Source organism: Corvus hawaiiensis, chromosome 6 (genome assembly GCF_020740725.1).
Source record: "Corvus hawaiiensis isolate bCorHaw1 chromosome 6, bCorHaw1.pri.cur, whole genome shotgun sequence".
NCBI classification, from domain to species: domain Eukaryota; kingdom Metazoa; phylum Chordata; class Aves; order Passeriformes; family Corvidae; genus Corvus; species Corvus hawaiiensis.
In genome coordinates, this window is record NC_063218.1 from 47,980,927 (window position 1) to 48,007,659 (window position 26,733).

The 26,733-nt window shown below is 40.7% G+C and overlaps 1 protein-coding gene across 1 annotated transcript in view; it reads right to left on the reverse strand.

The window, feature by feature from the left end:
• Positions 1 to 26,287, reverse strand: part of MOB2 (MOB kinase activator 2) — a 110,194-nt gene extending 83,907 nt beyond the window's left edge. The window contains exon 1 of the mRNA XM_048307119.1: positions 26,097 to 26,287. Within this exon, the coding sequence (XP_048163076.1) occupies positions 26,097 to 26,113 (17 nt within the window). The 5' untranslated portion in view covers positions 26,114 to 26,287. The remainder of the gene's footprint in view (positions 1 to 26,096) is intronic.
• Between the last annotated feature and the right edge of the window lie 446 nt (positions 26,288 to 26,733).

Here is a 26,733-nt window from a genome sequence, read left to right on the forward strand (position 1 = left end):
AATGTACACAGAATATCCATTTTTTAAACATGTTTTCGATGTGATTTGCAAGATTCTTTCTAGCAGCCGAAAACTAAGTTATTTTTCTGACTCCTGCTCTTTCTTCAGGCCTACAGCAGTGCTGCTACAGCAGTAAATGTAGGTTATCATCCATCCCTGAGGTGCTGTGCTAGCAATCACTGCAGAACCTACAAACACCCACAAAGTTTCTCCAAAATCAACAAGTGAGAGCAAAGCTCACAGAGATAACTATATCCATACTGACCAATGGAAAACAAACGGCAACCTACGTACCCCCGTCTTAACACTAGGGAAGGAAGACACACTGAAATTCAACCACAACCTGGAGTTACTGGTGGCAACCCATTCCCTAATATTCAAGGTGTGCTGCATTTTCTGGTACCACAGTCTGTGTAGATAAAAAAGTCATCCTGAGGAAAGAGCTAAACAAAAATAAAAATCATTTGTCCCTTAGCCTCTCACAATATTTATCATATTTACCAGTGCTTTAGTCCTATCAACAGCTTAACAAGGTGCAGACTAAGTATCTCAAGGATATTACCATATGTGAACCTTTAAAATATCAGCAGTTCTCAATAACTTGCCTGAAAGTTACCATTTTAGAAATGGGAAATGAAAGACAAAAGGGAGCTGGAGAGATGTCTGAAGTCACCTGGCATGCTAATGGCCAAATTCAAAATAAGAATCCAGCTCTGTTGGAGTCCTAAACAAGTTCTCTGTAGAGACACCAAGAAAAACTGAAATACAGATAGTTACATCAAGAGCAGCTCCACTTTTAAGAAAAGCATTTTATTCCATGTTCACCATGTTTACTAAGCATTTCTTAGTAAATTCCCCTAGCAAATATTTATAACAATATGAACACAGCAGAATTCTCTCCCTTGCCCCCTCTGGAAATGTAAGGAGACTTAATTGCGAGGAACAAGTTTAGAGGTGTTTTATCATCCTCACCAGAAATGGTTCTCCGAGGACTCAGAGAGGGTGGAAAGCCAGATAACTTTTCATATTCATGTCTCTGTGATAGGCCTATGGCACATATTCATCACAACCAAATGCAGACTTTGGAAAGCTTTGGTGGAGTAGGTGCACAGATGTTCCTCGCAGCAACTCGGGCATGAAATAAACTGATTCACCATCAAGAAGAAATTCTAAACTGAATAGAACCTAAAATTCACTAGTTAACAAAAGTCACAGCACCACCATTATAAACCCTGCTGAAGGACACTGGCTAATGAAGAAACAGCAATTCTCAACACAACACATAGTGTACTTTCAGATTTCTCTCTTGAGCTTGACCAAGCAGGCCAAGGGATGCTGAGAGCAGTGGAAAAAGCTACATGCCTTGTTAAAACAGGGACTGTTGTCCTTTTTAACGGGCTAATGTAATCCTTTCCCTCTAATTTTAGTTAGCAAGAAGGTAATATTTAAATAAGCAGCTCCAGGCAGTACATTTCTCTTAGAATTATTCTCCAGCATTGATTTGCTTTTGGTAATTGCCTTTGGACATTTTAGATCAACAGACCATTAAATATACACTGATGAAAAAAACAAAAGATAGTTTTTCAGACAACCACGTACACACTTATCTGGTACTGCAAGTAATTTGTCCTCTTGTTTGCATCTGAAAGCCGTGTTAAGCTCAGGGAAAAACATTTCAGAGTAAATTGGAGGCCCAGCATAACCATAGCCAACATTAGCATGAAACCTACATCATTAAACCATGTTTATGGGGAAGTGAAGAAACTGTCCAACAGTCTTGTGATGGTTTGTAAAAACATTATTGGTAGGAATTTAAGAGCTGCAGGTTTGAACTACAAACATTGGAATAGCAATGCACCAAATCTTACAATGTACTGTGACTTTGGAGCTTTTTCATTTTCAGTGTGAAAATAATGCAGAGGTAACTACCATGCACTCACCTGCACAGAAAAATGCTCTGGTGCAATACAAAGTTTTTGAAAAAGTCCATGTTGTGATACTGAAACTTGGCTCAAACTCTGGTAAGGCAACAAAAGACACTCATCCAACAGCTGCCGGCTGTTCTCATCACAAGGAAATACCTCCCGTTTGCAGTTGTGTTCTTTCACAGCTGCACAATCCCCATGAATCCATACAGCAGGCCACAGCACAAACCTGCAAGGCCACAAATACTGGAGTTTCACCTTTCCCTCTGCACTCCTGCACCGGGATCATGCAGATAGCAGGTCCCTGCCAGGTGGGTGCTTCCCTGCTTCACAAAGCTTTGGATGGCTGTTGAGATAGCACTGGCCTTAAACAGCCATTGGCACCAGGTGAGACAATCTGGTTTGCGCTTTGTTATTCTAATGCATGGATTTGCATGGCATTCTTGAAATATTTTGCTGGAAAAGGACTACTTGGACTTAGTTTTTTAAACAGCACTGTCCTCCCAGTCATTAAACACTTGGTGGAAGTCATACTCCAGCTTTCATACTTCCATCACTTGTGATGGAATTGTGAGGAACAATTTCTTATTAACATCAGGAAACACTGAATTACCAGCCTGCATTCCACAGTGTAAAGACTGCATTGTAGGATTAGGTGAAGTAGTTTTCCATGTTTTTCCTAAAATTATTTCATCCCACAAACATTAGCTATTCCTTCTCCAGATTTGAAAACAACATGTGACACTAATCACAGATTTTGCCTACTAAAAAGCTACAAAGCATCATTATCACATCCTTCAATTAAGGACAGGGTGTTCTACTTCCCTGACAGCGTCAGATTTTGCCCGATAAATAACTACAAAGCATCATTACTGCATCCTTTAGTTAAGGTTACAGGGGCTTGCTTTCCGTAATTGTGACTAACCAAACAGTACCTACTACAGGAAAAGAGCGCCATTCCTCTCTCCTGCTACCTGCAAATTTGATTAATCTAAGAAGCTGTTATTGTAATCAGTGCTACAGACAGCAAACTGCAAGACAAGCTCAGATGAGCACCTGGTCTTGCAAGAACCAACACCTTTCTTCTGCAGTCAGTCTTCACACAAAATACTCAGATCCTAGCTCAGAATTTGAGAGTGCAATTTTCTGCAGGAGTGCTACAAGGCATATTCACTTCAACTTTATCAGGAGTCAATATTGACCATCACAACTATATATATATAAGCCACTCTGGAAGTACAACCAGCAGTCCCAAATGCTCCTGAGCAGTAGCACTGGTATTTGCAACATCAGAAGCATTATGTCACCGTCCCTGAAAGCAGAAAGCCAGTATATTGCCGAGAACCAGAAGAGGTGACTACAGAATTACTCTCTTCAGGTGATGCCTGTGCTCTGTTCAGATGGGATACTGGGCTTTTCTGAGTGGCAAGGTACCCTCAATAGAAAAGATATTATCCTTCAGATGAAGATCCCACTAATGTTTGTCTGATGGAAGAACTGAACTTCTCCTTAGCAAAACTATTGTGTAACTTTTGGAAGTACATAAAACCAGTTTTAATTTATGATGCACTGCTTTTTTAAAGTTCGCTTCAGTTCCAATTAAATCACAAGTGGCATGGCTGAGAGCACAGTATTTTCTGCTCTGCTGGGGTGGCTGGGGTCCAGGCCATCTGCGTGGAATGCAAGGCAGGACATTCCACCCTTCCGCCAGCATGTCCAGCGGTGCCAGCCGCTCCTGCAACCCGCCAAGGGGACAGGGAGGGATCTTCTTTTGTTTTCCTTATTTGTTTATTTGCTTTACTCTGGCAGCAGGCAAAGGGCTCTTCTCTTGCCAAGTTCATTACTATTGTAAAATGTTCCCAATTACACTGAGTAAAGCACTACAGTGAGGAGGGGGAAAAAAACAACTTTAAAGTTTACAATTAAACTACAGAACTTTTTAAGCCTTGATTTTAGGAAACAGGTGGGAGCTGGATTTAGCATATCTCTCCCAAGTGCTCAAATCCACACACATCACTCATTCAAAATATTTCTTTCAAGTTTTTCAATGAAGTTTTTTGTTAAATTAAATTTAACAAACAGTACTAAAAGCAAGTACAAGAAAGCAAGTGCTATCAGCCTCTTCATTTACTGGTCTTCTACAACCCCCTTCCAAACAACTTCCAAAACATCAAAGTTTTATGTTTAGATCCGGGATTACTCAGCCATAGGTGATATAATAACTACTTTTTTCCAAAATGACAATCACTTTGTTATTATCAACATGAAAAGGCATGTCTGTATCTTTTTGGCCCCCATTAACTTTCTCCCTCCTCCCACAAAGTTCTTGTCCCCCGCTCACTGAGTACAGACACAAATTGTTGGTGGAACATCTCAGAGTCTCCTAAAGATGACAAACTAATCAAGCAGCAATATTCCACTACTGGCAGAACAGATTCAGGAAAATCACATCATTGTTTTTCTCAGCGGCACCACAGCCTAAATCAGCTTTTTTTGTATGACTCTACTCCGAGGGAGTGAAAAGTGCTACTTAAAAGCTTAAAAGACAAGATTACGACCTCCAATTTTACCGCTCTGGACATCAAGTTGACTGTCACAGCCATACAGAGTATATGCACACAACAAGTTTTTTCTCATGTACAACTCAGTTGTTTTATGTCTACTCTGCAATTCAAATGTTACATGTTTGCCTTTAAAGAGATTTGATTTACTAACTTGCCTCTTATGTCTAATATTCAGTACGAAAATGTATCATTCTCCCATTCTCAGATCAGTCAGCACTGTATCAGCCAGGTCTAAGCTGCAAAAGACAGGGGACCTTCCTCTCCAAGAAAGAGGAATCCATTCCCGTGTAGTAACTAGAAGTTCTCCAAGCACAGCAAGTGACAGTACAGAACTACACTCTGACAATGCAGGAGCAAGGCTGTCCCTTCCAAGACAAAGATAATCAAACAAAATCAGTACTTGTTTGAAAGGTATTATTCACAAGTCCCTTCTGCTTAGCGGGAGAGCAAAGCATTTGCTTCATATATTAAAAATAGGTAGAAGACCTGAGCATAGCAATAACTATTATATACAAGAGTGCTGAAGATCCCACAAAACCCCTCTGTTTCTCTAAATACATGAAGTTCCAGCAGCCAAGAATTAAACCCAGAAGTCTTCCATTGTTCTTTCATTATGAAAAGAATTCACAGTTACACTTTAATACAAAAGGAAGCAGTAAGTTCAGCAAATGCTTACTGTCAACGCTTAATCGATACCCACTTAGGAAAAAGGATGAGAGAAGCAGGAGACTAGGAACAGCATTAAAAGCAAACACACATCCACCCCTTCCTGAAGTTAAACAAAAGGCACCAAAACTAACCAAGCTGCTGCAGGTCCTGTGCCAAGCTTATACCTGCCATGCAGCTCCTGCCCACAAAACACACCAGACGTGAGCATTTCAAAGACTGAACATTACCCCTTTCGTGAGATGTTCCCACATTTCTTAGTGGCCAAAGAACAAGAAAATGGACTGCTGTCTAAATCTGTTTACCTAAAATAAGCCATCCTTACTTCAGCACTCCCTCCCTACCCCGAAGGATTTACGAAGCCTGCATTGCCATGATCTGACAAGATCCAATAAACCGGACAGCCTCCCTCTCGCCTGCACAAGGACACAGCTGCTCTGATGCCTCATCTAGGCCTTGTGTGCCCAAATGTCGCCTGTACCAGCTCAGCCAGATCTTTATTTCAGTAGCGTTACACATTCCTCTAATCAAGGCTGCAGTTAGACCCACATGCAGATAACCAAATCCTGAAGGCTTCTTCTCACACAAAAAGATTAGTAGAGCTTGTGTTTTTTCACTGTCCCTTTCCAGCTCCTCTCTCTCTTACAGGAGCTCTGCTAAAACTTGGTACACTTCCCAAGCAAAACTGTCACCAGCTAATCTCTAAAAGCCACCAGCACTCTCCCCTCCCCCCAAATGGATCCATCCACAGAACAAACCCAGCTGCTCCTGATAAACATACATGGCTGCATTTCACAATACACTGGAGACCCCTAAAGAGCTATGCCTGAGTACAGCATGCTTGGTCCTGTAACAAGTGTATTAAGACACTGCCCCTTGCATCCTGGAAGCACAAATATTATTGGGAAAATATGCACAAAATCAAATTTTAAGCATGAACTGAGTCACAAGGAATGTACTCTGAACAGCAGCTAGGTAAATTCAGGGTGAACACAATTAGTCATCATCGGTGAGTCACACAAAACAGTACAATTTTCAAAGACAGCAAATTAAGAACATTCTGTTATAATTGATTTTAGTCAAGAACTTCATGTCATTTCATATTAAGTGCAATTTTTTTTTGTAAGTTACACGCCAGATTTTTACATACCAAAACATCTGGCTGAGCATGCGGCTATAGACAGTATGTGATGCACAGCCGACTTCCTAACCTCCCTCTGGTGCCCTGGCCAGCACGAGTTTGCCATCTGTGGCACTAAGGGAGGGAGGACATTTATCGTTATTCTTCTATAATCACATATTCAATAAACAGGATTTCAGACCTAACAGCTGCACCCAGCAATTGGCAATGTGTTATACCTGAGTCAGTCCTTCACCGAAAGATCACATGTGACTATCCACAAAGGGAATCCATCTCTGTCCCAGGATACACAGCATCCCTGAGTACCGAGTGTTATGTCAGCAGAAAAAAAAAATAGCAAAAGACAGGCATAACTTGGAGTTGAGGTTTTTGCTGGCTATTACCATAGTGGGTGACAGAACACAAAAGAAATTATACAGAATGACTCAAATTTGCATTCACTTTGCTGTGGCAAAGCAACTTGCGTATAAAAGAGAGCCAGTCTAATTTTAGCAGAAAATAAGCTGATGTACAAACTATTGTTTAAACAATGATAAGCAAGTTAGAAAGGCTAAGTCTCAGTTAAAAACTACATTTATGGAAAGTGTGCTAAAGCATCTGTTGAAGCATATTAACCAAATCAGCATTACCCACCACCCCATAAAAATCACACACGTATGTACAAACCATCACCACAAACCCTCATGAAATCTGCAGCAATTAAACAGCATAACCAGTAAGCTGAAATGCAGCTTGTTTCTGTAGCTGCCTGGCCCCTCTAATCTTCTGCTCACCAACTTTGCCATCCTGACTGATTACACTTCGATACCAGATTTGAAGTTACTTTTCTTCCACCAAACAGAATATTCTGTCAGTGACATTTCTGGATCCACAGTTACAGCAAATGAGAAGAACAACTTCATAGACATTGGAACAATTATTTCTCAGAGGACGTTTTACTTAACTGAAAATGGATTATTTTAGCCTGCTTTATAGAAAAAAGGTTTCATCTTGTCTAGCACATAACAGGTTTCCATAGCACCTAATGTCACAGTTCCACTAATACATCAAGCTAGCAGACTGTCACTACCACCATTACAATTGATCACACTCCCCCCTCTACCACTCCTGGTCTCCCAACCTTCCCTCTGTGCCTCTCCCATGCAGAGGTACTTGTGCAGCAGTACAGTGAATTGGATCAGGAATTGATCCCAACTGAAATAAAATGTTGTTTTCTTTCCATTCGTTTTAACCTGCATCACTAGCAGGATCCAATTGCCAAGCACTCAAGCACTTGAGCAGGCAAAGAGAGGAATAAACAGCTCCAGCAGTGAGAGGAGGGCACTTCTCTCAGCAGTCCCAAAGTGCTCAGGGAACTATGGCATAAATTACACGGTCTTTGTACAATAGCAAGATTTTTGTTGTAGGATACTGTGGTGCTTTTTATAAAGACCTGCTCCCCCACCTTGTAAAACTATACTTAAAGTTCAGTTCCACAGAAAATCTTCAAGGTTGCCTTCACATACTCTTCACCTGTTGCTTCAGCTTCAGTTGTTCCAGTTGCTTTCTCTCTTCTGGAGAGAAAGTAAAGCATTTGTATTAAAATATTAAGTAATGTGTAGTGAGCAGAACAAGATACCTAATGAGATATTTATGCCAAATCTGAAAAAATTAGGAAGTTCTACAGCACTTTTCACCTCTCTTCTCACCTTTTCCAGAAGAGAAGATTTTAAAAACAGAGGAAGGATCACAGTAGAAGTGATTGGGCACAACTCTGGTGTAGCCAGAGCTCCCGGGCTGAGGCTCTTCCAGCCCATGGCTGTGGCTATTACAGGCATGGTGGTGGTACCAACATTTACGCTGGATGGCCCATTATTGTGAGTGGCAAAACAAATACATACTTGTTTTGTCTGGTGAGGAAAATTATCCTCCTCCTCCAAGTGATCCACCCCATTTCCTGCTTCTCAATACTCTAGAAGCAATTTAATGTTTCTACATTTTCATCTCCACATTGAGAATTCCACATTTACCTCCTCCAGTCTCAGCCACGAAGAGCAGCAACACATTTGTTAGATGGCTCTTTTTCTGCCCAGCTGCATGGATACCAAGAGAGGGAAAAGCCATGTACACAATACAGATTTTTATTGATGTTGATTTTATGCTATAATTTTATACTTTTCATACTTCAGTGTGCTAATGTTTTGTTCAAAATAAATTTCAGTGATACAGAATGATGAGCTAAACCTAGCATTTAATTTTCCAAATAGTACTTGCATATTCTGCATTTTGATACATATGCTAATACCTACTAATTAGAATCATAACAAAGACTTTAAAGATAGGAATTAGGGAGAAGAACTTTCCAAACCAAAATTGATTCGTTATACGACAAAACAAACATTAGAACCATTTCTTCTGTATAATGATGCGAAATGTTCTCACAATAGGAGAATTGGAAGAGAACTCTAATAGGGAAAAAAAAATTAGAAACCTACATACTATAAATTTCCCACTTCATTATGCTCAGCCTCAAACACTGCTAAAATAAAAAAACGCCATCTATATTTTATCATAGCTCAAAAAGACAAGAGATAACACAGTTTCTGTGTGGTACAATACAAATTCTAAGTACGGTATTAGAAATGGGTGACAAACACCATGCAAGGACTTACTGATAAAAACAATACTACAGCATTATGGTTAAAATCTCTGTGGCAAAAATTAGTCTTATTGTTTTAGAGCACTTAAAGGACCAGGGAAGCTTCTATACTCATATGCTTTTTTACAAAGATGAAGGCATACTTTACTTTATATCAGCACTGTAACTACATTAGCTTAAGAGGTTGTTTCACAGAAGCCTACAAAAGACGAAGCAATACGATTTCATTGAATGGGAAGATCCTAATCAGTACCTTGTATTAGCAATTTAATACCAAAGACCACTGAGACAGGCCTAGAGGTTAAAATCCATCAACTTTCTAGTAAAACTCCTTTGATACAGTCTAAAAGCTCCTGCTTTTGTAATAAAAATAAAATTCCATCAATCACTCTGCTTTTAGATTAAACCCATAAGCAAAATTAGGCTCACTAGAAATATATTCATAAATGCTGAAATCCTGAGAAGTATTTCAGCACGGCAGGAAAACGGTGTCACACTATTAGAATTGCAAATTATGTCACCTTTTAGCAAGTGACCAGCAACAGGCCACTCAGAAGTGCTTGGCAATGGAAGAAGGTTTGTTTTCACAGTAGTTAAGGCTTACTTTACGGCTAATCCATCTCAACTTTGCAGGCTTGCTTACCTCAGCAATCTGCACCTTTGAAATAAGTAAATGGAGAAGTTTATTTTCCTGTTCCAGACTGCTGCTTTCAGTGTTTGTGTGAGTTCATCAGCGGGTACACTGCTCCACAATGACAGTGTGAATATTCAAACTGCTACCAGACTGACTACCTTTTTCTTACTGTGAACCCTTCGAAAAACGAACAAAAACCCAACAACAAAAACCCAAATCCTGCACCACAACTTAGACTACTAAGATATCTGTAGTATACAAAATGCTACTCAAAAAATGACAAGTCCATCCATTCGTTAAAATGGTCTTGCTCATCTCTTACACCGTTTTGGGTACTTCTCTCCTTAGCGGTCACCACCTTGGTCAGACACACAAGATATCTGTGGAGTCGTATTCTCAGTAGGAGCACCACGCTGAAGGAAGTAACACTATTGGAAAACAGGATGTGCACGAGGGATTTTTTTTTTTTTGTATGCACATTCCCAACTTACATCTTCAAGGAATATTTGGGCAACGGGAGAACAGATTCAAGGCAAGAGCTTTGCATAACCAGCAAACAAATAAACGGCAACAAGAGGATGGAACAACAAGATTATGCTCTGAATACTCTTGGCTAATAGGAAGGCAAAGCCAAGAAGCCCTGCAGGAAGCACAAGCTAGAAGCAAACTGTCTTATTTCCTATTGCTTCTGTGTTTAAAAACATCCCCAGTATGCATAAATCAAGATGTCACTGGCAGTGAAAACAGAAGCCCAGCTTAACTCCATAGCTACAAGGCTCTGTTAATCCCTCTCTAACATTCTCACTAGGGTCCCCAGCTTTCTTTTGTTCTCATAATATCAAGCTATGACCAAAAAAAACACTATGGCAATGACACATATGGAAGAAATTTGTATTCACTTGTCAGATACTGGGTAAAAATATCTCCCTCAGAGGCACAGAAGTGAAAATCAAAGCAAGCAGAGGCTACTGGGACATACTGACAATCATTCAAATTTTTTGAACACAAATTTATTTACAGCAGCACCCAAAACACTGAGAACAGTCACAACTGTAGTCTAACATGGATCAACATAAAATACCAGTAATCATTACCTGGGGGCTTTTAAAAGATAATCAGTCTTCAGAAACATTCCTAGTTCGTGCATATGTCAGCTCTGTTTATTATTATTGCAAGGTGTAGTAAGAGAAATGCTGTCCTTAGTAAACTTACTGGAAGGAGAAAAGAGCAATGGAATGCAATAGTTCTCCCCCGTAGAGAGGGAACCTCATGCTTTGGCACAGCCATGCTAAAAATCCAGACAGCTCTTCTTTGGACAAGGTGGAACATACTGAAGGCTGTCAGGGAGGTTACAAATGTTGTTGCCACAGTGCATGTGAGGAAGCAGGAACTGCGTGTTTAACTTTCTTTTGTTTTCCTTCCACTCTCAGATGTGAACTACTTTCACAATTATCCAAAGAATTAATCAGCAACTTCTTCACTGGTTTGTTTTGGTAAAAGCTATACCTTCTAGAGAAAAGAGGACAAAAGAGACAGCACTTATCTGCACACCTCTTCATGATAAAGGCTCGTAACAACTGCTACAGCCTCCATCGCCCCCTTGGCATAGGACAAAGTCATCCTTTAGATGATACAGGACTTAATCTTCTCCAAGATATTCTGGAGAATGTAATACCTGAATGAGTCACGTCCTACTGTATTTTGAAGAAAACAGAATCTCACCAGGAAGTGCAGAGGTACAAGACTCAAATGTTGGACACTGCAATACATACTTTAGTTATCTTTTGAACCAAGTTACCAATGCAAATTCTTGAGAAATCTACATGCACAATTAACCTGTACACAGTATTTTTGTAACAATTTGATTTAAAACCTACTAAAGAAGGAAGCCATGGAAGAGCAGTAGGTTTTCATAAGCCTAAAGTGCAAAAAGTTCCAAGGAACATAAAAAGGTCGTTTCCATTCACTACACAAACCTGATTTATTCTCAGCATGATACCAACAAATCCCAGGTAGTATTCAACCGATCAGCTGCTTGAACTGGCTTGGTTATACATTACTCCTTGCAGTACCCAGCAGAATCATTTCTTCTTCTTCCACATACTTAGTATTTATGTCTCCTGATCAAGATTTTTCTCCTCTATTTATACTACATAAATAAAGCTAGGCTTATTAAGCTAGTGCCAGAGAATAATCACAGAACTGAGAAATACAAAGTGTATTTCGAACACATACTGAGATCTCTCTTGCGCACACACAACACCAACAAAACCCCATCAATGGGGAAAGCACTCACCTAATGAGACAAAAAAACCCCAATCATTATTCTCTTTATCACAGATCCTCACCCTAAGCATTCTTTCTGAAGAAATTTCAACTTGGCATTTACATAATTTTAAATGGCAATTACATTTAGGGAAAGCACCTTCAACCAATCATCTTTTAATTTCCAATTTCCAGATGCTAAAGTAACTCCTACTGAAGGATTATAATCAGCAAACTCTGCTTAAACTATTTTACTGCATTATTTTGTTTTAATTACTAAAAATTACCAGACTGAAAACAATTCTTCAGATTGTGACAGAAGTTTATATAAATTTCAAAAGCTTAAGCTCAGAATAACCAAGAGGAATAAGCAAGTTTCAAGTATTTAAACTGTTCAGGAAGCACTGCAGATTCAACACCACCAAGGCCAATGTACCATCTGGCTTCTCTGAAAACACATCCCCAACCCAAGTAGATACTTGTCTTTGGAAAAGACCGATCATAAGAAAAACAAGGAAGTACAGATTAGAAAAACAACAAGAGATCAGTAATACAACAGTAATACCAACCAAGTGGTCTCATTTCCTAATTTATATTCTGTACTTGATGATGTCAAAACAGACTCTACCTTAATTCTTAGCTCCTTCTGGGGAAGAAAGGGAAAAGGTGGCATATTTTCGCCTCTAGAAAACTAGAAATAACAGCAAGAGCACCACCATGATTCAGTATTAATATCCTGGAATACCTCTAAGTCCACAGAACTTCAAATCTTCTCCCCCAATAGCCATTTCCATCTTCTTCTCTCATTATCATTGTATTATCAAGATCATTAGAAGTTACTAGAAAGATTAACATTTGTCAAATAACAGTCACAGTCCCAAAGGTGACATTTCAACAATGGGGAACAGCAAATACCAGAAAAAGAGTGACTTACATCATCCTTCAGAACCCCATACCATAATTGAGCGCCCCTAAACAAATGCAAGAATGAAATATGCTAACAAGATAGCTGACTTCATGAATAATAAATCTGAAAATTTTGACCATAGTCAAAAAGGTATTAACTTAAAACAATGAAAAAGAGTTATCAATTTCTTAATCTTCCTGTCAGACATCTTGGAGGTGAAAAGGTACAACTAGTCTATGACTTAAAAATCACAAGGAAAGACATTCCATGACTACTTAAAAGTTTTCCAAACTCAAACACCTGTTTTTTTCCAAACTCAAACACCAGTACATTTAGTACTTTTGTAAGAAGAAACAGATACTGGAAATGAGTGTTACAAGAAGTATTTTAGAAGGGAGTTACATTCTTGTCCCTCTCTAGCACTCAGATTTTTGTGGAGCATTTCAACTTCCGGTACATAAAAAGGGGAGGTGTTTGCAAACAAAAGATTAGGCTTTACTGTGCTGTTAAGCAAATATGTTCTGAATATCTACCTCTGCATCTCAGAACTATCGTAATGCAACACAACAGCCTACCAAGACCAGTACTCCATTCTGATACTAGCCAACACCATAACAATTCAGAAGACTCCATAGATCTCTGGAAACACAGCTAATTGCCCAAAACCATATCCCAGGAGAAATTTCTTCCCAACTGACTGCTCAGCTTTGATGCATTATCCTAGCTAGTACTTTTGCTAATGTGGTTAATCTTTACAGAACTGTATTATTTACCTTAGTGAATCATACAGTTTAAATCCTCAGCTCAGCCACAGGCTGTATACAAAAATTCTTCCTATTTATTATTATTATTCCAGCCTTCTAGTGTTATCCAATACAACAAAATTGTTCTTTATTGTCAAAGTATGCTGGCAAGTAAATTGTTTTTAAACCCACTTTTGCCTTATTCTCCCCCTCATTTTTGAAATTGGTGTTGCTTTTCCACATGATGAAGCAGAAAAAGTTTTTACTGAAACCCAGTTAACCTGAAGGTCTTCTGGGTTTAATTTTGTAACAAGAGCATACCTGAGAATTCATTCTTTCTTTGGAGGTTTGAGCACCTGCTGTGAAACTCACATTGCCATTTTACTACTAGACTCCAAAAAATGGGGCAAAAAAAAAAAAAAAAGATATTAAAAAGTAACAGTTTCATGTTAGTAGCTAGCTGTCACTATAGAATAATATTTGTTTTAGGAACCACGAGTTAATGAGTAGCCCATGGCTATATGATAACCATTGTCTCCCTTGGAGAGAAGATTCCTTTTTAGACAGGTTTATCACACAGTATTTTTACTTCATGTCCTGTGCACTCCACCCACACCACTATTCTCCAGGGATCTTAGGGAAACAAGTCATGGGGAGAGTTCCTGTAAGCAGGAACATTATTACTTTCAGTGGGAACATGGATCCAGTTTCCATTAGTTATTCCCACAGCTGTTGGGTCCTGCCTTTTTTTATTTTTACATGTTACAAGTCCATATACTTGGGCATATACCAGCAAAAGGATAAGGAGAGAGTTGATTTTACATAGACTCTTTGAGAAACTTCATATTTGCAACACCCTTTAGTAACAATGCATTATTTTTCATCCAAAAACATACCAAACCTAGGATGTACTATTTCTCTTATTTTAATGAATACTGACCAATCTACTCCATTGTTTGGTCAGCAGTACCAAACAGTTTTAATGAACTTTCCCTCTGTAGCACTACTAGAACTTTGTGCCATTTTAAAAAAACTTAAGGTTAGTGAATTGCAGAATTAAGAGGAATAGGGGAAAAAAACAAGTACATCTTCCTATTTCACTTTGCTAGGAACAAAAAGTTCTGGGTGGATTTCGTTTGCACTTGCAGTCTGGCTCCCCTATCACAACAGCCTTTGACCTTCTCCACTGTTCCATAGCTTGACTATGTCCAGCCTGGCTTCTACAGTAATTGATGGACACAGTACAAGCAAAAAACATGGAACAATTACTAAACTCTAGCTTCAGAGGTAACAGCAGAGGACAAAATTTTACACAAAGCTGCACATTTCAGCCCAATCACGTTTCAATTTCCATCACACCAGCAAATCAAGCCCTCCAGAAAGCAGAGGTTCTTTCCCACTCGGGTTCTGTGTAGTCCACAAAGGGTGCACTGACCTGGTAGTTGGTGCCCTCGAGTTCACACCTCACATCATCACCACTGTTTCTCTGCCTTAGTCCTTGAGACTGGTCAGCACTACCTTCTGGCCTAACTTGTGCTACCATCGAAGTGCATACACTGATTTTTGGTGTATCTGGGACTAGATCTTTTGCCTGTAAAGTCACAGATCCAAACAAACCTCATACGCACCTTCTTATAAAACTGTGCTAGGTCCACAAGCAGAAGAAAGTATTACATACAAGCCACGAGACAAGAACTATCGGCCAGGGATTGAAGGGCAGGCAATAATTTTCGCAGCCACAGGCAAGTGAGAAGTCCCCACAGACAGAAACACAATGTCCTGTAATACCTGATAGCCTGCTGCAGGCCTCTGCTTGCTAAATAGAAACGCGTGACAAACCAGGCCACAGACATTTATCTGGATGAACAATAAATTACTCTTTTACGTCAGGCACGTACTGGAATTCCCCAGATCCAAGCTCTTTGGGCATTTGTTTTGACAGCTATAGTTCAATTACCAACAGTGATTGTACGTAAGATACTATTATATGCAGTATTTTATAAAAATATCAAGGCCTTAGTAATAATGGAAAATAATTATCATTCCTTTATTAAACCCAGACAGGAAATGATGATGTCTGTGCTAGTAAAGTTTTATTACATGTATAAACACCATACTTATTCCTATATTTGCTTCCTCTTTGCTCAAAACCTGTCTGCTTACTCAGACACCAAGGCTGTTTTTAGCATGGGGGACTATCAGCCTGATGACATCTCTCATGAACTCTCAGGTTTGTTTTCCAAATTTTTAAATTTTTTTTTCTACTTTTTGTCATTGGAAGAGTGCTTTTACACTCAAGAAATCAAAGGAGTGAATTTGAATTGCATCTTTTAAAACACGTCAAGACCTTCATGGAAGGTGTCCTTCAGAAGTTAAGCAACTTCCACATTAGCTTAAATCGTGATGCCCACCGAAATATTTAACACCTTTTTATTTTACATTTTTGGCTTGGCTCAGAAATACTGTGGGTGGATGACACATCTAAACAAGTACAACCAATGTGTTTAAATTTGTCTGTCTTTATAATAAAGTTACTTCCTTCTCAAGAAATTCTTGCCAACTTTTTTATTTTATAATAACACCCCCCCATGTTTCAGAATAAAATGTTTAAACATGGGAATTCAATAGATCTACTAGGTAAGAATATTTCTTGTTTAATTACAGAATGGATTATGACTAGAAAAAGCAAACAAATAAACCAAACAAAAAAACCCAGCAAGTGATTTTCTCCTGCAATATAGTGGATTATACTGCATGTGCTTCATGAACTGCAGAAAATACTTCTTCAATTAACAAGCTGCCTCCTTGCCAGTACTCCCAAGGAGTCCAACAGTGAGAGTAAGTTTTCACTCTACCTAAAACCAAGAAGAACTTGATTTAAACAGAAACATTGATTCTGTTAACAATAATAAGAGAATACAAGCCTGTGAACATGTAAATAATACCTTGCCCACTTAAAAAGTTGTACCACATATAGTAACAACTGCCTACATTTTAGTGGATGACTGTGCACATCCTGTCTGAAACAAGTCTGGAAAAATTCTTATAAACACAAAAAAAAAAAAAAAAAAAAAAAAGAACCACCAAAACAAAAACTACCAGCTTACTACAGTACTGTGTGAAAACAGAAAGGCCCCCCCTTAAAAGGCAAACCAACCACATTACCTACAAACTTGCAATTAAATACCGAAATGCTTGTGCATTACAAGCACGAACCCACAATCTCCCCTTTCTTAGATGAGTTTTCATAGCACTTTACTCCACTTGCTCAAGCCTCAACAAGCTCAAGTGACTCAGGCCAGTACCTTCATATTCATCAGGGTGGGGCAAGGGAGACAACCTCAGTACAGACACTCTGCGGTTATAAGAATGCAAATCACCCAATTCAGCATTTTGAATAGCACCCATAACTCAAAGCTAAAACCTGTGCTACACCAGACCACATGCTAAAAGCCTATCATATGCCTAACAAGAAACATTCATAAATACATCAAAAAAACCCCTGAGATTTCATTTTAGTCTTCAAAAATTGCTCATCACCAATGGCACCACAACAATCAAGTGAAGAAGGGACACAGTAGGAACAACTGCTGTTACATGCCCATCCAGGAATATGGTGCAAAAGAAACATTACTCCTTAATGCCCAACAAGTCAAGCAGCAGAGGGGTGGCCAACAGACCCTCTGCCTTGCAAGATTAAGGCTAGAATTGAACGAAAAAAAAGCTACAGTCATTAAGATGAAGTACCCTTTCACCGTTTCTTTTGTTCGCCTCTTAGCAGTCATATTTCTCCCAAACCTCAAAACTCAGCTAATTAAAAAAAAAAAAGGCACTATCTGGCTACAACAAAAAGGAGGCACAGACAAGACCATAAGAACATCAGAACTGCAGGTTAGCACAGGCACCCCAATCGGAAATTACAAGGAAACCAAGAAAGGTTGGCTCACAGAACAAAGTAAGAAAACATTGGAAAAAAATTAGAGCCATCAGAGGATTTGAATACCCTAGAACAGAATCTGCAAGTACTTCCATTTCTAACCTCTTTCCCTTGCTAGAAGATATTCAGATAACCTTAAATAGCAAGACCAGTGCCCAAATATGGCTTTTTGAATGTAGGCTGGTCAGCTCCATAAAAAGGTACCAGTCCCCTGCTAAACCAGCAGGTGAGATTCTCCGGCTGGCCTGGAACTGTACTATTAGCATGCTTTTGTTCAAGACAGGTTATTAACATAAACTAGAGATACAAGCATGCCCAGAAGCTTTTTCTTTCTTTCCCAAGTACTTTTGTTAATAACTAATAAAAGTTATTAGCCCTCACTACAAACTTGGTTCCCTTTGTATCTGATGGAAAACAGCCACACACTAACACTCTAGTAGACATGACAATCAGGAAGGTTGTACAAATTGGAGTTCCAGCAACACCTGGATATCATCAGAGAGAAGACTGACTGAAGAAAAAAAGCTATTTATCATTTACCTGACAAACCTGAAACCACTGAGTTCATCCTGTAGCCTGAGCCTATTCGCAGAGCAGACACCTCCTCTTAAAAAACATCTCCATCCAGTTTTTGCATAACTTGTAAAGAAGGAACAAAGCCTCTCCCGAGCAACTCCATGCTGGTTTATGAAGCACCATGTAAAACAAACGTTCTCCAAATTAGGAAATTCTAGACTGAAGTTTATGAACTGAAGCAGTCAGGAAAAAAAAATAAGGCTCAAGATCACCTCTATGCAACCTGTTTCACACAGCTTCTGTTCATTATGTATAAATACTAGGAGAGTTCTCAGATAAAAGTCCCAAGTATTTAGACATTTCAGAGTAGAAAAGGGACAACAGTGATCCAGTCACTGAACACTGATGATAAAAATATTCAGGGACCACCTTTATCACCTAAGCAGTGAAAAAGAAGGGGAAAAGAAATTAAAAAGCATGCAGATCTATTCTGATGAGCTTGAGTTACCAGACCTGGATCATTTAGAGATACAGTTTTCTGCATGCTTACATTCTAGCTTAATGGCTTTACTTTCAGTGCTCAGAGGAAGAAGGAATTTGATCTGTGACAGTCATTCCTGTCTTGATTCCAGTTTAATCTGTGACATTCTTCAGAAAATTGCACCTAAATTCTGGTTTGGGTGTTATTTTTGTGTGCATGTATATGTGTGCTCGATGCTCTTTTTCCACAGTCAGGAACAGAGGTTTGCAGGTTGTGTGAAAAACTTGCACCTTGACCAGTTTCTCTTGGCTGGCAGGATAAAAGGAAACTAACTTTTGAGAAAACTGCCATTTTTTCCCTTCCAAATGCTAAAATTATCACACTGCTCTTCAGGTATTTAGTTATATTCATCATTGTAGCTGCAAAATTAAATTATTTAGAACTACTGCACACTGTCTCAGGAACAGGGAAGCTCCTAGACTGCAACTGTTTGAAGTGCCAGAACAAGGCCATGAAGCAACAGTTCTTCCTCAAGTCATCCCACTTGATGTAACGCTTTCCAGTACTACTCTAAACAACACGATTGCAAAAATAAATTTAAATAATAAGATTTATTCATTTTATGTACAGTTAAGGACAGCTTAATTTCTTTTTTTTTTTTTGTAACTGCAGAGTAAGATGAGTGGAAAAATTGCTAAGAAGGATTTTGAAAAACAGAACCTAGCAAGCAAGCTTCACAACCTTATCACCAATTGTAAAAGGCTAAACATGGGTAGAATACAATGGACAAGATCACTTCAGTAGTATTCCACTAGCAGAAACACATATTAAAGCTGCTTGCTAGGTCATCAATGATGGCAGAATACGCAGATCTGACAACACCGAGTTCAAACTTGTATGCAGAGCTATCTAAAAATTGCAGTCTCTTATTAATTTTACTCTTTCAAGTATGCTTTCTCTGGGCCCACATCCAGCAGATGTAACAGATGGAAACTGCCAGTGAAATATGGCAAAGTTATGTAGGCCATCATGCATGAACCAAGCTTCCTGAACGCTCTCTTGAATCAGACTGCTGGATTCAGCCAGGCACCCAAAATACCACCTACCTTCACATTCACACCATGACACAGCCAGCACTTCTCTCAGGTAGATGAAACATGATTTACAGACAATTGTAAAGTCTGTAAATATATAAATATGCAGTTCACGATGAGTATTTTTACAGTTTAGCCATAAAGTGAATGTAACACTGTGGGACAGCAACTGTGACAGTGCTCTGATGCCACTGCCTGCTCCAGGATACCAGCCTAGTCATGGCATCCCCTATTTTCAGACATTCTGCAGTTCTTCTCAACATTCAAGCAGGATACATCACCAGAAGATAGATCACTAATTATTTTCAGAGTAATTACCACTAATAATCACATTACTACATGATTACGTTCAGTTAAGTCCTTGCTGCCACCAAAGTAAGTGTTCTCTAAGCTTTGTGTTCTCACAAACACCATAGTGCTAACAACATTATTCATGTAGCTACACAAACAGGCTGCAGGAACTCATTTAGCTGAAAACTAACCTGAGCAGAGGAAACAAGGCAGAATAATAAATTTAAAAAAAAAAATATTTGTTTTCCTTCAGATGAGTGTCTTAACCTACCAGCCTTCCTGAATCCTGATGCTACTGCAAAGGAGGAGAGAGTAACATGCAGAGACATGCAAGGAAGGAGTATTGCTACACTTAAAGAATACTCAACTCCTTTTCTAGGCAAAGTAATAGTTCATTTTATTTTAGGGACCTGGAAAATTACCTACTCTTCTTATCCCTCAACATGTTGGAAAAAGAGCACTCTAATAAGATAAAACCAGTATTAACCCATGCACCATACTCAGCAAAGTAACTGATAAATTCTGTGGTTTGCTGAAGTAACAAAGGTTTTAAAATGCAGGATTTCTTTGGCATTTTCTCCAAGAAATCAATAATTAACTATACCAGGACACTTCAGGGAGCAAGGCTCTGCAGTTATTTGCTATCTGTTTTGCACTACAAAAGAAGAACCTTAGCAGTGACCATCTCAGTAACATAACCGAGCACTTTCAGAAGCAGGGAGATGTAAGGCAACAACACACCTGAAAAATTTAAATTGCTCTCTTACAGTCATGACTCCTTTTCTACAACTCTAATAGCCCTTGAAACTCACATTTCAAAGCAACAGCACATTTCCACTACTATACTAATGAATATTACAAGTTAATATTTAATGGAGATCTAATTTTACCTGCAGACAGTGTTACGTACTTGTTTCACAGTTAAGCTCTGCTTTAGCAGAGGTACTGCTCATGTCTGCTAAGGTTTTGAAGTAATATTGAAGTCTCATCTGTAAGCAGTGAATGGAGTGCCAGTGGTTCACAGACAGACCTAGATTTATCTGGGGACAGCAACCTGGGACCCCATAGGTAATGTTACACCTATAAATAGAAGCAAATAAGGAACATGTGAATTTTTCCTGCCCAATGAGACCATACATGTCTGGTTTACTGGTTCTGAGTTATTTTCTTCCTCCTCAAAGTAGGGAAAATGGCATGTGAGGCCAAGAATCTGCAGGGAATGGAATGCAAGGGAAACACCTGTTGTGAGGTCAGTTCAAAAACAGAACAAAGATACACACCATGTGAGCTGTGAAAGGTGAGAGGTTGCAGCAGTTTGTAGAGGGAAGACTGCCTTATAAAGGCAAGAGAATTTCTTCACAGGAGATGACTAAAGGGAAGAAAGGGGAAAGCATTCCCTACACCAGCTGAAGAACTTGCAGTGTTATTCCCTTCTTCCTTTTAATAGAAATATTTGCTATAATTAGGAAGTTTGAACGGTACCCAGAATGAAAATCATTACCTACTTTTTATATAAAAGGTCTGCTAGGTAAAAGCAGGTTCAGCTGTATTATGCACCAGCCAAACTGACAGCTAAGCTTGCTGCATGATTTCTCATTGCTCCCACTACAAGATGCACTCCTTACAGTTAATGGACTTGATGATCCTCATGGCTCCCTTCCAATCTGAGATATCCTATGATAGTGCACCTATTCAAAAGCAACAAAGGTTTAGTCTAACAGGTGACAAACAGCATATTGGATCTGTACTGACTCAGAACTCGAACACTGGTGTGCTTTTTTCACATCTAGTCCTCAGCTGTTCTGGCTCAAGGTTAGGACTTTTCTGCATGACAATGCTATTCCTATTTCACCATAGCCTGTCTTGAACTGGACAGTGTCTTAAGGCCTTATGAGGACATTTCTTAAAGATCCTTCCACAAATGTGCAATGGAAGACAACGAAACAGCAGTATGTGTTACTTTCCTTCTAGCCTTCAGAATTACTGCAGGGATAGCATGGCAAAATCCTATATCCAAAACAAATGAAACAACTGCCAGCTTAAATTTAAGTCCCTGACAGTTATAGCTGAATAAAATAAATGCATGACATACAAGTCTCCTCTACCAAACAAATCTAGCAGTGTGCTGACCTTGAGAAGTTCTTTTGCACTGTTTTTTAAAAAACACCACTATAGCATATACTCAAAAAGACTGAATTTGCATAATTACTGTGTTATCTCACTACAACATACTTTCCAACGACCTATCTTGATGAGATGAAGACTATGCGATGCAGCACATATATGTGGTGTTTACAATGGATTAACCAACATTACAAAGTAAAATCTGCAAGTGTGAGGGCTATTAGTTTCAATTAGGCATTATTCAGTTTACAGCTGTAGCCACTTGCTATGTCTTGCAGACCACAGACCACCTGAGGAGACAGAAATAATCTGTGCTGTCTTTGGGCACAAATGTCCTGACCAGAAGTTTACTACTTCTGCCATTTGTATTTTCCTTATCTTTCTAGGCCATTGCTTTTCTCTAACCGTCCTCAAAGCAGAAAATGTGGAATATGAGAAAAGCATAGCCTTCAATCATTTTTAGGCCCTTCTTTTCAAGTCACTAAGGCAACATATGGAAGAACAAATAACTGAGCAGGGGATGGTATGACTGTATGGACAACAAGATCTAAAAGGGATGGTATGACTGCATGGATAACAAGATCTAAAACTTAAATGGAGAAGAAATCTCTCTTGCAGACAGCCTCTCTCTCTTTATTACACTTTATACTCTAATAAAGCCTGAGAGAAGGAGCTGTGAATCTTTGTCAAATCGATGTAAGCAGCTCTCTCAGCTTCAATCAGTATAGTCTATTAACCTACTAAACTACAAAGTTTATAGTACAGATGAAGATCAAATTATGATTGTGTTTAACAGGTAATAATTTGTAAAATACTTTGTTTCTCTCTTTCCTTATTGCATAAGGGTTTACCAAAACCACTACAGTACACAACCCTCCTCTCTTATGAAAAAACGCATTACAGCATCAGACAGCACTGCTGAAGATGAAAAATAATTGACACCATGTCAGATTTATTAGCACCATTAATACGTTTTACTCCCATCCAATTATGAAATTTTAAAACAAGCTTAAAAACCACGTTTCGTAAGTGAAGGCACAATGCCTGCCTTTGTTGCTACTTTGAACTTCAAGAGCAGATCAATGCTATTTGCAACACCAAAGTTTGGAATCTCTTCCAAATCGGGTAATATGGATCTCTGGCAAACGTTGTTGAGCAAAGCAATTAAGCAACACTGATCTCTAGTCAAAATTGCACTTAAAATGCATGCTATGTAAAACAAATAAGATCAAAATGGTCTTTCTTTTTTTTTTTTTTTTGAGAGAAGGCCCAGAAGAAACCATAGTGTTTCACCAGCATCAGTATTAATGCTGAATTCAGTGGAAGGGCAAAATACACTAATCAATCACAGAAAATACTCTGGCTTTACTTTGGTGCTAAACTAAGCACCGTACCATGCCAGCAGGTCATTCTTTTCAGCTTTCTTTCTTAGGACTTGACTGGATTTTGAAGCACTTGACTGAACAGCAGGCAGCACCCAGAGAAGTTTTGCTGTGTGACCACATAAGCCTGTAGCTGTTTGCTAATCTGTAATAAATTCACTATTGTTTGTAAGCTTCAGCTTCCGTTTTCTTGTATATTAAGTACTCTGAGGCGATCAGAGACACTTGGGCTGCCGCTCTCAGTGGTACGATTAGGGACCACAAGAGAAGGGGAGGACCAGGAAGGAATAACGCAGATCTCGCTCTATACTATGTCTATCAGATAAATGCGACACCAGCTCGAAGGGTCGAGATCTAGAACAGGAGCAACTGTTACTGCTGCCTAATTTAACTCGCTTGCACTCGAAGGATCATTTCTCAGTAACACGAAGTTAAAACACAGAGGTGTTTTTCACACCAAAAGGTTAAGAAAGCACAACAGATGAGGAGACATACAAGACCCTCTGCAAGGGTTAGGGAAAGTGCATGGAAAGCTGAAATTGCAAACCACCACCTTACCAAAGCAGTCAGGAACAAGAATGATCACAGTGGTTTTATTAGTGACAACACTGACTCGGGAAAGAGAAACACCACCAAGAAGCAGACCAATACATTTTGCTTGCCAGAGGCATCGACGCCAACTAATGTGTTACTGGGAGAGACCTGTTTTCCTACTATTCTGCAGGCTTTTCTTCAGCCCTGCCCTCCTCACACCAGAGACCCAAACATCTGAAGTTCCCACTGAAAGAAAGGTTGAGCGAGTGGCATTACCCAAACTTCTGCCTGGGCAGACAAACGTCCTCAACTTCTTTGTCAAGCAGCAGGACAGACGTTTCCATTTACAAAGACAGTTGCTAACAGCAGGCATAACTTGGCCAGAAATAAGAAAGGGTCCCTCAGGATTCTTAGCCTTTCCCACTTCAAAATATCAATGCTTCCCCCTCCCTGCCATAATCACATACAACCATCCTCCCCAAAATGTGCACAAATAGAACTAACAACGTTTTAAAGGAGAAAACACTAAGAGCATCAGTGGGACAATACTGGGTTTGGTCAGGAGAGAAACGTATCAGGAAATAGCTGAGAACAAGCAAGTAATGCACAAATGACTCAGGATCCATTCCCATTACAATGGGGAAAACAGGCAAGTCTTTTCCACACATGTACGGATCCACCCACCCTGGGTAAAAAAGTACAGAACAAATGCCAATTTTTTTGCAGCAACTTCAAGAAGCCCAAAATATTTTTCACAAGAAAACCATCATTCTAATATACTGAGAGTTTGGCTAAAACAAACCTTGATTCCTTTCTGGTTTACAATATAATTTGCACAGAATAAGTACAGCTGTTGTAGTGGGGCATTTTGAGTCATACTAGTATCCTGCATAAGTCCTGGATCTGACCTTTTTTTGTAATTACAGTAACACTCTTTGACACTCGGGCATTTACTTTTACAAAGTCAGTGTAACAGACCACCTGTGCTTTGTGGGTGTTACAAAACACATCAAAACAAGCTCGTCATTTCTATTTTCATTGACACCATGTAACAACAGAGTGCCGCCCTCAGACTTACAAGACACAAGGTCTGCAGTACATGGCACCCAGACCCCTTCACATGCCACAAATACTGCACTTCTGCTGCTCAGCCTGCTGGAGGAATAGCCAGCCATCGGTGTCCACCCCACAGATATTCAGCATTCCCTCCATCAGAGTGAGTGAGGAGTCAGACTCACAGTAAAACTTTGTATTGACAGCTGGTTCCAGAGTCGGACACGACCCGTGTGAAGGCAAGTAACAAGTGCACTCCCACCACCAAAGAGATCAGCTGCAGACAAAAGGCAACACGCACGCGAATGACCTTTCTAAATACACTACATCCAGCAACAGCGACAAAATAGTTTACCTTGTGTTCTAAGGACATTAGTGTTAGAAAAGGAGGCAACCCAGATGGCAAAGACCATGTTCAGGAACTGGACCAAACTGCTGTGAAGAACAAACTAAGGGTAGCAAGTTATCACAGCAGCGCTAGTTTTGCTGGAGCATAAACCAAGTGCTCATGCGATTTAGAAGCATAATTATTCACAGTTCACCTGAGTGTAGGTCGCCCGCACAATTCATGCAAGAAGTAACCGAGAAAATCTTGCTTGGGATACTGGTAGCGTATCAGGTCGCTCCCATCAACTGCATCTCCTTCTCCTGCACTGAGGCTTCCAGACCTAAAACCTGCAGCAAACAGCTCTCTACCTTCTGTCTCTGTGTAATTAGCACTATTAATCCCAGGCTATCCAAGCCCCCTGGCGTGGCTCCGATTTGGCGTTAATCTCTGCCGAGGTCTCTTCTTCCTCCCCCCAGAGAGCCGTTTAAACCTTGGCACGCCTTTCGGTTTACATGCTCTGTCGCAGGGGGATTAGCCCCACACTGCATGGGTGGGAAGCACAGAGAGTTGCCACACCTAGCCTGCCTATACCCCAAAAGGGAAGGAAAAGTTACTTTTCAGAGAGCCACCGCTCGGGACCAGACAAGGGCTCCTGTGCGCCCCGTCGTCGCCGCGGGCGCAGGCGGCTGCACCCAGGGACGCCCGGGGCTGAGCTGCAGCCGCGCTCCCGCTCCCGTTCCCGCTCCCGTTCCCGCCGGCAGGAACTGATTAGTCATTTGCGCCGCACGCGGGGCTCGGGCTGCCGGCAGCGGGGCCGCCATGGCCGGGCCGGGAGAGCTCCGGAGGGAGGGACAGAGAGGGGGCCCCACTCACCCCATGAGCCAGTCCATGGCTGGGTCCCGCCGCGCCGGGAAGCTCCCGCGGCCGCCGACTCGCCGCTCACCGCCCGCTCATGGGGGCCGGGGCCGCTGCGCGCTCGGGGCTCCTCCCTCGGCCGCTATGTCCGTCGGTCCGTGCCCCGGTCGCTCCGTCGGTCGGTCGGTCCCTCCCCGGCCGCGGGCGGGGCGGCCGCCGGGTGCCCCCCCCCGGGCTGACACTCGCGCACTGGCGCGGCCGGAAGTAAACACACCGCGCTGGCCAACCCGGAAGCGGCCCCGCACCGTCCCGCCGCGCGGGGCACGCTGGGAGGTGTAGTCCGGGCGCGGCCGGCGGCTCTCGCACCCCCGGGGGATCCCCGGGCCAGGGACCCCCAGCATCACTCGACCCCCTCTGCGGGGGCTTCACTGTCCGGACCCCAGTGCTTTAGTTCTCCCTAAGGCACGCCGTGTCGGGACGTCTGAGGCAGCGCTGGGAGGTCCCATCCCAAGGCAAAGTGTGTTAATTAGAGACGGTGATGAGAGCCTGGCACTGACTTAAGACCCTCCTGTATGGCGACCGCTGTTCCTATCACCCCTTGGCACCCTGAGATTGTCCCGGAGCCTCGCAAGTGGGATGGATGCGGGCTGGCTGC